Raw genomic sequence first — 14,297 nt, 5'->3', positions numbered from 1 at the left:
TAACTGGAAACGAGTACACCTTCAGCATCATATAGCAAACGCCACGACTTCACCGAACACCACATGACAGATTGCGACATCCCTACAATGCAAAGTCACACTTCTCTAATAAACAGAACTGACCCCCTGTAGCCCTGTTATAATTGCAATGTTTTGTTTCACATGGACAAAAAAATAAATGAGGGTTTATTTATGTCACCTGATGTTTTGTGTACATACTTTCATATTTCTCCTCAACTGAATTCAAAATGGAATTTAAATGCTTGCAAAATAAAACAAACATTTTTACACCCTTGAGTTATTAGATTTATAGGATATTTGTAGACTTACCTTATATTCAATTCAGAACAAATAGTTATTTACAATGACAGCCTGGCAAAGGCACACCATTTTTTTTTACTAATGGAAAGAAGACAGAGAGTTGGCCAAACCCCCACAAATGGATCTGGGCCCAGGCTAGGTAAATAAAGACATTGATGATTCTGGTTGGGTTTTCATCCCTGACACTCCCCTGGTTTATATGTCCCTTTTAGGGAGCTGTACGTGTGTCCTTGCTGCTGTCACCGTAAGGCTGTTTAGGCCTGTGATTGATGAGTGCGACACTGACAAACACAACCTTCAGTGTTTACACTTGGCAAATTGTCCTTGTCTCTCCTTGTGTCTCCTTCCACGCCCCATTGAGGACCCTGTCTGTCTCTGGGAGCGCCAACAATGGGACCTTTTTCCCCAATGAAGCACACTTCTTCTGACCTCTCCTTCAGCGTCCCAGTGGAGAACTCGTTGTTGTGTCGGACTCTTTGGCTACATATGAAAAGGCTACAAGTCGTTCCCCTTCTATTCCCTGCCTCTCAGGGACCATTTGGGAAGGATTTTCAGAGGACAGGCTTTAGATCCTCCAATGCACTTGACCAGAAAGGTGAGGAATGGAATACAAAATGAGGAAATTAAAATTTGACAGCTTGTGCCTCTCTGAAAGAAGACCAACATCAGCTCGGGGAACAGATGACTCCGTATTCTCCAGACCTGGATGTCCCATGGGTAGGTGGGATTAGACCGACAACTAAACAAACAAATGAGCCTAATCCTGCCCGCCTGGTGCTCTGTGCCGGCTGCCTAGCAACAGGTGTTGCTAGAGAGAACCTTGGTTGATTTTATGTTGTCAAAGACAGTTGGCGCTTGATCTGCATACTTGGACTCCTGTGGATGTTCCATCAATGTGTCTCTGGGGTCAACGAGGAGCAGGACAAGTGAAGTAACATGCAGCCTTAGAACACAGCGTTCAATTGTAAAAAAAAAAAAAAAAAAAGAAAAGAAAAAGAATAAAAGAAATGCACTGTTGTTTTACAAAAATGCACTGCAATAACGGGCCTTCTCTGGGGTATTTGTTATTTTGTTTTAATGCTAGTTTGTGTTTATATACCATTCAGAGGCACTGGTGGGATGGGGGGTATGTATGATTAATATTATTACACTGTGACTATCCAGGAATACTCTTCCATCTCCTATCTGACACTGAGTGGGTGAGACAGGCAGACTTTCTGGCAGACAGACAGAAAAAGAGAGAAATAGACAGAACCGGGAGGATGGAAGCAATGCCCAAATGCCCAATTTTAAGGACACGTCGAATATGTCTGGGCCTTTTCTCTCCCCCTCGCTCAGCGGTTGCCATGCCAGGATGAATTGCGACGAGGCATGTCGGATCACTCTAAAGCAATGTAGCAGCTTCCCATCTCCGCTCAAATAACGTGAAAGTCATTGCCTGGCCATGTGTGAGTCTGGTGTGATATTAAATGAATGGCTCCCTCTCCCCACTGTTAATCAAATCCCCCCGGGTTGCCAGATATGGTGGATGTGCTAGTCCAGCACGGAGATGACAGAACCCATACATAAAGATGTGCTTGCTCGCCCTCTGATTTCCCTCTTTCCCTCTCTCTCTACCCCCAAACCCCCACACACTTGTCGGCTCTCCACGTGGGTGCTACTGACATGACTGTCACTCCTCCGAAACGAGACAAGCCAGACAAATGAAGGCCCCGTCTCCTCCCCCCCCCGCCCGCCTTTTCTCTCCTTCATCGAGGCTTCACCTCTCCGCCGGCCCCTTCTCCGATGCATCACCCAGCCGTGACTCGCAATCATCAGCTCACTTGTTGAATGACGAGCGCGCCTACTCAGAGGGGCCCGGCTAAGTGTGTTGTGGTCCGATCACTTAAAAGATGTGTTCCGGGGGTGACCTTGACACTCCACAAGCAGACACGCACAGACACACTCACACATACACATCTCGCCAAAGAGATGCGATGGTTTACAACAGGGCGGTGGAGGGCCAGTTGAATAATGAGGGCCTGCTTTTAACGACAGCATTCTAAAACGCTGTTATGCGTGTTATTTTTCTCCCTGCCAGTGCAATAGGAATCTCATTAAGAACCTCCTCGCTGTCAGTCACTGTAGGTGGATTCAATTTCACTCTGAACACTATTGTTGAATGTTAGATGATTTCGATTAGCTTGGTGGACAAGTCTGTGTTAGCTAACTCTATATCTATTAATTGTCATGTCAGTGTATGGCCCGGCGGCAAAGTGTGAGCCCGTAGAATAGAGAATAGCACTTTATTAGAGATTCATTCTCATTTGGCACCACAGAAAACCAACACGCAGGACTGTGAGAATGGGTCCAGGCCGACATGTTCTCTTCGATTTTTCTTTTGAATTCCGTTCTGCTGTTTTTTCTGAGAACTGGCCGTTTGATTGTAAGATAAAGGTTTCTGAGAAAACATTCCTGGGAGTTGATGTTCAACCAAACACAAAGCTCCTTTTCATAAACCAGAGTCATGAGTGGTGTTAGCTCTCGCTCCTCTCCATCCTCCATCCATCAACATGATGATTATCTTTGTGACTGGAGCAAAGCTTCGCTCCCCAGCCTCTCCCTTCTTACTGATTCGTTTGAGATGTCAGAATTCCTATTATGTCGGTTCATTACTTTCAAATGTGGAGATTTGGATTAAATCAGAAGATGAGTCTGAGTTTAAGTGATGATTAAGTGATTTATCATTCAAGTTATTGCACGTCCGACAACAGTTCTGGGTTTTCTCACTTGGGAAATTAATCGGAATATGTAGGGCAATGGTGTTGCATCATTGCAACCCGAGTTCATATCCTGGTCGTGGCATACTAGAATCACAGAAATGGTGGTGCAAATTCACTTCACAGGTCGGGCAGGCAGGACAGACTTGACATGCCAGCTCCTTGTGACACGTTTGTTGCCTTTGTGGTCGTTTGCTCTCTACTCCAAAATGGTTTGTTCCTGTCAATCTTGGTTGAGGTGGGCAGCATGATACCAAAATATGGAGACTGGCGGTAGGTTCCTTGGAAGACATTTGTCCTGATCTTCTCCAGAGACCATTGGGGGTTGATGCGATGAGACGAGGCCCTAATCTTTAATATGACATCTCAAATATTTAGAGGGTGATAAAAAGATGGACAAAAAACTAAAATGTAATTGAATTAATTGCTATATAATTTAATGGTTGGCTGCTTGAACACTCTTGTAACACCAGTAGCTTACTTTAAGGACAGTATCTAAAGAAAAGATGGCCCCTTTTGTGCGGGGACGTCGAATAAATTTTCCCCTGGGGTTCACATTCCGTCTTCAATTTGATGAAGATTGGATGAACAGATTTTTTCATTTATTTTCTGGTAGTCAATATTTTTAAATAAAAGAATACACTTTTCTGGAACTGTCAATGCCCACTGACTGTCTAGCTTTTGTTTAGATGATTATAAGCGACTTTCACACAGAAGAGAAACCTTAAGTATGGTGTATTATAATTTTAATACAGCTGAGATTTTTTTGAGTAATTTCAAAGTATATTGATTTCTTATAATAATTTATATGTATAATGTATATACATTATCTTTGGGACTGTATAGATGCTTTTCTTTTGGTTCTATGACAATAGAACAATCACAACAAGGTATAGATTGGTTTCAGTATTTACGAATGACAACATTTCATAAATAGTTTCCCTATTTCATGGCACCAAAATCATTGGAACTGAATGCCTATGAAAATTATATCAAATTGCAGCCCTTATGTTAGTATTTGGTTGCATATCCTTTGCACGCAGGGTCCAAGTAGTCTGAAACCGATTGACAGCACCTGAGACCGGCTGTTCTGCAACCATTTTCTCAGTGTTGATCAATTGTTGTATATTTTGAGATATTTTTGCATTAAATCAGATTTTCAACGCATAAAGGGTATGTTCATTTGGAGTTAAATCTGGAGACTGAGACAGCCAGACAAGAATGTAAATTTTTTTGGCTCTGAAAAACGACCTAGTTGCTATGGCAATATCTTTGGGGTCATTGTCTTGCTGCATCTGCTGTCCAATGAGTTTGGAGGCGTTCACTTGTACTTTAGCAAACTTAATGTGTCTATACACTTCATAATTCATTATTTCGGCAGTTATATCATCAATGAAGACAAGTGAGCCAGATGATTTCCCAGATGGTTTTTCTCTCCACATTTCGTCCTTCCATCACTGATACATTGTAATCTTTTCCTCATCTAACCACAATGCTTTTTCTTAGAATGCAACAGCCTTTGTTAGTAACTGTAAACTTGCCATCCTGTTTTTAAAGCTAACTATATATTTAAAAAATTAACAATATCTCCTGTTTGAGGCAGCCATAAAATTCCACTAGGATAGATCCTCTCCATCTCCCTATAGCAACCATCCGCGAGCCACTGGAGCCTATCAGAAAGACGACATTCTTCTGGCCCTGAGAGAGCATGTCCACATAACTAACCTAGACAGGAAGCAGTCGTGTGTATGTCCTCCTATACAAGAACTATATTACTGCTGTCTGATGATTGGGGCAATCCCATAGGGGACCATTCTCCATTCCATATGAGCAATCTGGGGGGGTGGGGTTCTCATACTCCAGTCTGCATGTTACAGCGTATGTGAGGGAAAGCAGCTGAGCCCTACAGAGGATTACATAAGACACTTTCTCTCACAGACACACACACAGAGAGCCAGCTGGCTGAAGACAGGGTCACGGTTAACAGGGCAGTGGAAATATTCCGGGGCAGATTTCCCTGGTCAGCCGAAGGAGAAGTCCCCCCCCCCCCCCAAGTGTGTCTCTTCACTCTTCAGGATATTATGATTTTCTTTGACTTCAGCTCGCCGTGTTTCTGTCTCTCTATCTCTCAGCTCCTGTAGGCTGGGCCCAGTGGACTGTGAAATGTGAAACCCTGCAGTAGAGGATATATGCATGCTCTGCACTTCACCTCACTGTCCTCCTCTCTTCTCCTCCCTCCTTCTCCCTCTCCTCCTTCTTTCCTCTCCTCCTTTTCTCCTCCGGTTATCTCCTCTCATCATCCACCACCGCTGCCTGCCAGGCTGCTGGGGTTTCACACACATCTGGCACACAAATATAGGCAACCACAGATAGACACACACAGACACACATAGACATATATACACACAAACAAATACACACACACACACACACACAAACCTAGGCACATAAACACAGACACAGACACACACACAGACATAGACACACAAACATGGACACACACACACAAACACAGACACACGCAAACGTAGAAACACATAAACAAACCCAGGCACACACACAAACATAGACATACACACAAACACAGGCATAGGTACAAACATAGACCTGCACAAATACACAAACACCCTCAGCTCATACAAAATCTTTCAATCCATTAGAAATTCAGCAAATCTCTGATACTCCAATACAGTGCCATTTGGCCAATGTTGCTTACTTACAGACACCCAGAGTGAACTTTGAGGGACACAGTGAACGTTGGAGGGCAGACGCTGCCTCTGTAGGTCAATGTCAGCAGCCCTTGTTTTGTTAGTGTAGTATTACAACAATGCCACAAGGTCCGACCGAGGTGAACAATGGCCAGTCTACAAACCAGCTGGGCATGCTGGGAATTAAAAATGGTCAACAAACGATCCAGTGTCAACTGGTCAGCCTTGTGACAATACAGGCAATGTGCTCTTAGATTGTGTGTGTGGAAAATGAATCCTTTATGGCAGGTTGTCAATGCTCCATCCCTCTCACCTTGTCTAGGTCCACCAGCTGACTCTATGACCACGTGATTCATGCCCCATAGTCCAGGAAACATCGCTACCAGTGTTGTCTTGCCTACACACAAGGTTCATCCATATCCACATTGGCCTCTGTAAATGCATCCAATCTCAACTGCATATCACAGCATTAAAACTGTATTGTTGTTGGTGTCCGACAGCTTCAGAGACAGATTTCTTCACCATAGCGTGTTATAACTGTTAAGTCTTGACTTTGTTGATCTAAGCATGTCAACTTGAGACCATGATATATGTTTTGTTCTCAAACATGCATGCTTAGAAAAAAGGTTCTGAAAGGGCTCTTTCATTGATCCAATTGGTTTGATTTCAGATAAACCAAGTGATTCCACATAGAACCCAAAAAGGCCTACCTTAAACCAAATGGCTTTTACCTGAAAGAAAAGTGATTCTACCTGGAAAACAAAAATATCATTTTTGAAGGGTCCCCCCAAAGGAAAATCCAAAGAACCATTTTGGAACTTTTTTTCTCAATGTGTAGGCTTTAAGTACAATAGGCAAAGGCTTGTCTCTGTCTCTTTGGTTTGCAACTGTGGTTAAGGCTTTCACTTTGCCTTATTTAACCAGGATTGTATTTATCCAAGTCAGGGCAGGTCCATGATACTGTAATCATGATACATTCCTCAATGACCACAGTATATCTATATCTATATCTATATATATCTATATATATCTATATATATATATATATATATATATATATATATATATATATATATATATCATCTGCGGTAATATTTGGTATGTGACTGGCCAGTGATCTTGAGTTAAGTCTGGATGTTGCAGTATTTGACAGCGGGAAGCCAATTAAGAAAGCGACAAGAGATATTTGAACCGTAGTCATGGACCAACGATCGACCACAAACCCCTCATTTACGCGCGGACACACCGGAGGACTCCGTGGTCTCCTCACTGAGTAAAGTGGCCCACCTGCATTAAATAAACATGGACTGCTGTTTCCTGCAGCTCTGTGATGCTGTTGGGGAAAATTGTCATCAACCCCAACCGCGTAAATCCAGTGCAGGTGGATTGCATTGCATGCGGCATAGCAACAACCACGTTTTTAAATGTCCTCACGCGTACCGCGCAAAACAAGCAACGTTGAGACTTTATGCACAGATAGAGAACATTTATCGTTTATCCCTCTGACCTGCTTAGGGAAAACAATACTTCCCACAACACATGATCATTGTTGAATAAGGGCTACAGCCTGCAGCTCTATGGAGAGCCAAGCAGTGCCAGTTTCACCATGTGGATCCAATCTAGCTTGTCGGCGTGACTCACATTTTACAAATCAGCTTGTGGAAATACAAAATATGACCCAATGTGATTAAAACAAACCCAAAGCTTGACTCCTAGACCCTAGGATTTCATTTCCATACACACACACACGCAGACATTCAGATAATCTTACAGACCATTCTTTCTTATCTCGTACTGCAAGCATGTATCTGCGTTATTATATTATGCATTGAACTCTAATCTGACGGTAGGAGATGCATTATTTAATTATAATCCCATGTTTTTCTTATTCCAACATCTAGATCTTTCTTGCCCAAATTATGACCGCTTTTCTATCTTCGCTTTTGACAGCTGAGGCCATGCGCACCGGTCCGTAGGTAGCTACAGCCGCCGCAACGAATAACAATCTGCGCTCCGCTAAAACACCAACATGCTTAAGTTTTCATTGCAAACATTATAACTATTACATTTTCATTCCAAGTTAATAACATACTAAAATTCTTAGTAAAATATAATAATAATATATCAGTCGCGATTTAATAGTCTTGGTGTAAGATTTAATTGCAATAGCGCAGCAGTTTCATTTTCATACAGCACTCGTCAATACGAGTTCCCCTTACATGTAGACTAGTCAACCTCTTTCTCCCTTTAAATCTCCCTCTCCCCCTCTGCCTCTATATCTCTCTCTGTCTTTCTCTGAACTCAAGATGCGAGGTAGTGGGGGAAAGTTGACACCATCTAAATGCATGTGACTCGAGTTTACGTCTGCGGCATTATCGCCAAACCATCATGAGCAGAATTGCTACAGTTAGGCTACAGTAACTGAAACAATATAGTCACCTGCTGCCAGTTCTCCTCCAGCGAAGGCATCGCAGAGAAGTAGCCGGTGTCATGCACAAGCTGGAGTTCCTGAAAAATACCGTGATTCGCCAAAACGTCCATGGTGATGCTTTGTGTAGTGTATAGAGTACAGAAAGGAGACTGTGCCACGAAAGAAAAAATCCGTCTTTGCGTAATCAAACGTCCAAATCCATGGTCATAGCCCTCTTATTAAGGAAATATTATGCATGGAAGCATAAAAAGGAGAAAATATTTAGTTTGACTATTTGTAGGGTAGGCTACTCTAACGAAATAGTTTAGACTTGGTGTGAGCTGCTAACTTGCAGTGATGATGGAGGCTCCATGTGTATCCGTATTGGCAGGTAGTTCTCTCGCTCATCCCCACGATGCTTTTCCCCTGCGCACGGTTTCAGCAGGCAAACAGTCCGCCAGGATGGTAGTACACGCTTCGCGAGCCAAAGGGGGAGGAGGGTCGCGAGTGGAGGGGCGTGGTAATGCTTTCCATCAACTTCATGCGGGGCCATATAAGGTAAATGAGGTTGATGAGCACACCCAAAGTGCAATTTTACAGGGTAAAGTTGGTAAAGAGGAGGAGTTATGTAAAACAATAGACCCCAATACGCTCCCGCTTACTGTCACTCAAACCATATATGGGTTTGAAAGGTGAGCTATTTATGGGAGGCTATATAGACACGGGAAGGTTACTCAACTACTACTATATTTCCTCCAGTTTGCAAGATCTCAGGACCCAAACATTTAGCCACGTTGTGCATTCCCTCAAATAGGCAGGAAATCCACATTCAGTGATATCCCTTCACATTAGCCACAGACTGAAATGGGACCAAAGTTGTAGCCCAAAGAATTTCAGACAAAAAGTACAGTCCTGAAGGATGGTTCAATCCTACCACACTTGGAGAGTATGAATGACCCAGAACAATCCAACCATGCCTGGACAATTATTGAGTGAATACGACAACATAACTGCTATTAAGTGTCTTTACATGCCTTCTATCAACAAGCTAACTCTTTAGGCAATTGCCGATCATTGCATGTAAGGGCTTGGCGTACAACCTCTTCTGAAAAAAAAAACTCCCCATGTAAATTTACTCAACCTTTCACCCCAACAACCTAAAGCCTTTGTAGACAAGAATATTGACATCTTACTTGAAAGTCCTGCTGAGACCGAGGTTGTCCATAATGCAAACATATATTGACTTTGGAGACTTAAAACAGGGATCCTCAAAATATTTTCACCAGGTCTTGTTTAGTGTTAGTAACAGAGATTATCGGTTGGGATTTGTGTCAGTCTATACTGAGGTACTTTCACACACTCACACACACACACACAGTAGTATGAAGCAGAGCTGTAATCTCATTAGGGTGTTCCGTGAGGCTGGCTGATGGCCCTGGATGGGCGATTTACACATGGCATTTGGGGAGGGAGAGCAGGCTGCGAGCTGATGAAGCACTGCCTGACATTTATCCATTTGACACTGTCTTCTCTTTCTCCTAGACACCGAATGACACACACAAACACACACACACACACAGAGATACACACACAGACACACACAGACACACACAAACACACACACACACAGACACACACAGACACACACACACACAGACACACACAGACACACACACACACAGACACGCAAAAATGTTCTCAGAGACACAAACACACATAAACAGGGACATGCTTGCTCTCTCTTTCTTTCGCTCTCTCTCTCTCTCTCTCTCTCTCTCTCTCACACACACACACACACACACACACACACACACACACACACACACACACAGATAATTTTTCTCCCCTATATTTCTCTAACTCCTTTCCATATTTCTCCCTGCGGGTGCACCCAGAGAGAATAATCCCTGATAAGATGATAGGAATACAAACGATATATCATATGCAAACACACGTTTGACCTGTAAATGAGGTGTACACACCACCACTACAACCAGGAAGAACAACATGCACACACACTTTACTTATCTCTGCACAGTTGACGGAAACGTAAATATTTAACAACCGCTAGTGATGACCCTGGTACGCGTATCGTGCGGGGTGGGTGGGTGGGTGGGGGGGGGGGGGTTGGGGGGGCAGTATCATCCACACACACACACTAACACGCATGCACACAACCAGAACACATTGTATCACTGTATCACCCCAGCCCACGTTGCGTAACCTACTAGTAAAATCCAAACTGACACAAGCTGCTATTCTAACGTTAAAGCTTTTGTCACCCGCTGAGACTCCTGGTGTGCATGTCACCCATTGAGACTCTGCAGGTGCATGCATATGATAGATTAAAAAAAGAAACCACCCACCTATCCACCATTATCCTGGGCACACACTTCCGTATTCTGATGCTGACATTGCTTTTACCTGGCAGTTACTGATTTACAGTATAAATAATTGAACAACTGCGATCCATAATTGGAATATGAGGCAGCAGGCCTGCTAATCACATTCCCGATGCACAGACAGCGCGTTTACTGAGGAAGATGGATCGTAACAATTTCTGTAGACTTTAGTGGGCCAGGGAGCACAATGACAGATGCCCTTGGCCTTTACTAAGGCAGTGTCATCGGCAGGAGTTCACCCACTCAGGTATTTGAACCGTCAAAGAGGAATAGGGACCTCTGTGTTACGCGTTCATTGGCGTGATCTGGACTGATCTGATGTGGTTCTGTCTATTGCCTAGGCAGACGGCCCAGGCAGTGGTTAAAGCATTGGGTCAGTACAGCTGCTGACGGCGTGGCACCCACTGAAATGATGCGCATAAGCAAGCCAATTAATAACCCTACTTTCTTATGGGATGCGCTGTTGTCTGCTAAAATGACCAAAATGTAACTATCAACCAGGATGTTCGAATCCAGATTGGCTGAAAACCATGATTTATGAAAACATTTGACATTGTTTTTACTGTTCTGACTGGGTTCTGACTTGAGGGTTCTGATACATTGCCATAAGAACAGCGATGCATTGTGCATATGAACAACTGTTAGCCATTGGTATATTGGTCATATACCACACCCTCATGTGCCTTATGCTCTAATTATATCACGTTTGCAGTGGTGTGTCCATCCTTGTAAATGAGAATTCAGATAATGTGAAAGGAAGTGTTCTACATGCCGATATACAGTACATATTAGTGTGGTAGCACTCTTTATGCCTGTTTGAGGCCATGTGATTCAACCTATTTCTGGATAACAAAATGTTTTCTTTACTAAAGGGATTCTTCATCGCTGGGTTCTGGGAAACTGTTCAGCGACATCATGTTATACTAGGAGGTCTGCTTGGCCTGTGGATTTGTGTGCACATAACTAAAACAGGCACTACCACTTTGCAGTTTCGAGCCAAGACTTCATTTAATAAAATCTGTGAACACGGCCCTTTGGAAACTCAGATTTCCCACCTCCGCACTGTGTTCTCAGAGCTTGGCTGCTGTATGCCAGAAAGATCCTCTCTGTTATACTTCGTTATTCATCTGAGCAACGACGCAGAAGAGAAGGAGGCAGTAGAGAGATCGGGAGAGACAAACTGAGAAAATAGTTAATGAACAGTATGTTACACGTTTTGGTGGGGTTCAGTCTCCCCCGCAGTCATTGAAAGAGAGAACCAGGGAGGGGGAGGGAGACGGAGAGAGAGACAGAGAAACTGCCCTCTCAGCTGGGTGATATTTAGTGCTGCGCTGGTCCTTCCTATGCCAGGAGACGCAGCGGAAACAGAACTTAGACAAAGTCTCAGAGGCCAGCTGTTTAAAACTAATTAAAACCCAGTGATTGGGAAAGAGAGGGAGTGACAGCGTGACACAAACTCTTTCTAGAATTGTTTGGGTGTGGGCCTGTCAGTCTGGTCAAGGTTGTCTCCATGAAACTCTAGCCCCTGTGTACTGTGCGCAGCCATATCCTTTTGCTAGGGGTCTTTGGAGACAGCCATATCCTTTGGCTAGGGGTCCCACATGGGTCCCACTGGCTGAGCAGGTCTGTGTCTCAAAGCACAACAGAAATTTAACAACATAGTTTTTAAGTTTAAAAATTAACCATAGCACAACTACTTAATGTACTAATTACTAATATAAGCAATGATACATTTGTGTCAAAACACAACATCTCAACACAATCTACCAATTAGAATTTTGTCTGGTCTATTTTTGTCTGGTCTCACAAGTTCCAGAATTCATAGCAAACGTAGATACAATGCCAACAAAATGGCTATTAAAAAATACAACAATTATTTTTGGAAGATGAAAAAGACAATTAAACAATTGTTAATTTTTAAACACCAATGTTGCTAATGCCCATGTGGAGTTCTGTGCCTAGCTGTAACTACAAGCAAACACAGAAAAGTGCTCTTTTGTGGTTTGTTTTCTCATTGCCAGTAATGCACCCATCACTACAACCCATACAAAGTGTAAACAGAATGGTGTTAATCCCGCTCAGACCTTGCCAACAAACAATAGCATTAACTTTTTCCAATTATGATTTCATTTTGACAAGCAAATTTATGTTTTCTCAACTTTCCTCTAAATCTGATCGTTCTATGAATGATGTCACCTTTTTTTAGTTAAATGTTCAGACAATAGCCATAATAACAGCAAGGCGACCATATCAAAAAAGAGTAGGTTATACTTTAGATGGCCAGTAGCAGATTTTGATTAAATCCCAGAGGCACAGCTTTCAATACGCAAGAATTAAATCAATTGCTGTTTTAAATAGCTATACCTAAAAAGAATGGCTACATCTTTGTGTTGTTTTCTGCTACATTTGGAAAACATATTTTCTAAAATAAAATCCATGCTTGTCGTTTGGTGCTACCATTTCTTCTACAAAGAGTTTATTATTTAATTTCATCCAGACTGCCAGAACAGTATCAAGAAGGGTTAGGTTCAATGTTGTAGTAAAATTGTGCTAGCTAAAAAGTGTAGCTATTTGTTTTATGTAATGAATGCTAGCTACTGATCTCAAAAGTTACTGCAGCTTCTACACCTACATTACTCATAAACACTACATCAATTCCTACAGACTCTGTTTATTGTACAAGAATCAAGGCACAAATCGATAGAATGATGTTACTTATTTGCTGTCTTGGTCCTGATAAAACTGTCATGAAGACAAGTCATTGTGTTGAGTTGTGTATTCAAAACATGACTATAATTATAAATCACACACTGTGATTTAGTAGCGTGTTGTTTGGAATGAAAAAAACATGAGACCATGCTCTTTCTGGCCAGTTATGTGTGAAACAAATGTAAATGCGCTAGGAATCTCTAAGACATTATACACATCACCTAAGGTCCACTGAGGGTGAAATACTCCTGTAAATCAAAATAAATGTACACGTGAAGTGCCATATTGACTGCTTCCATTTTACTCTGGAAACGTTTGTAATTTCCTGTGAAATGGACCCTGTTACAGGCTGAAATGGCCCCAGTGTTGTCAATCAGTGATAAAACACATTGTATTAGCATTTATGGCAGCAGAAAATAGAAAAGAGAATTTTATATAAATGCAGATTTTTTTCCTTCGGAATATCAAAACCCAGATTATAGACATTACATCTGATATTGTCATCAGTGTATTATGAAGTCAAAAATGTTGACACACTTCTTCAATAATGTAAGAGTATGTGACAGTCAAAGTAATTAATAATGAATGAGGCAGAGTCTAGACAGAGCAGGTGAGCTCAGGTCTAGACAGAGCAACTTTTTAAAGCCCTTCTCCAACCCTTTATTTATGTATGGAAAAAAAACAGCCAATGAATGTGCTTGTTAGGCACATATCCTACAATCATCCTATGTTTTAGACAAACTACAAATTAAATACCTGATACAATAAGAAAATAAACTAATTCTTATTTTTTTTTAACGTTTGATAAATAATTCCCACCAAAATCCCCTAACGCCATTCATTATTTAACCCTCATCTTCCATTGTTGGACCATTTCTCTCCTCTCAAGCCACAAACTGACGCTCTCCATCTTCAGAGCATCTAGCATTTAAAGTCTTGCTGACTGACCTATCATGATAATTGTGATTTAATATTTGTTCGCAAAAAA

At 42.1% G+C, this 14,297-nt stretch overlaps 1 protein-coding gene across 1 annotated transcript in view; it reads right to left on the bottom strand.

Annotated features, from left to right (window-relative positions):
* Positions 1-8,627, bottom strand: part of LOC105023143 (Krueppel-like factor 7) — a 35,696-nt gene extending 27,069 nt beyond the window's left edge. Inside the window, exon 1 of the mRNA XM_010892098.3 lies at positions 8,228-8,627. Within this exon, the coding sequence (XP_010890400.2) occupies positions 8,228-8,329 (102 nt within the window). The 5' untranslated portion in view covers positions 8,330-8,627. The remainder of the gene's footprint in view (positions 1-8,227) is intronic.
* Between the last annotated feature and the right edge of the window lie 5,670 nt (positions 8,628-14,297).

This window comes from Esox lucius, chromosome 22 (genome assembly GCF_011004845.1).
Source record: "Esox lucius isolate fEsoLuc1 chromosome 22, fEsoLuc1.pri, whole genome shotgun sequence".
NCBI classification, from domain to species: Eukaryota; Metazoa; Chordata; class Actinopteri; order Esociformes; family Esocidae; genus Esox; species Esox lucius.
This window is presented reverse-complemented; position numbering and strand designations above follow the sequence as displayed.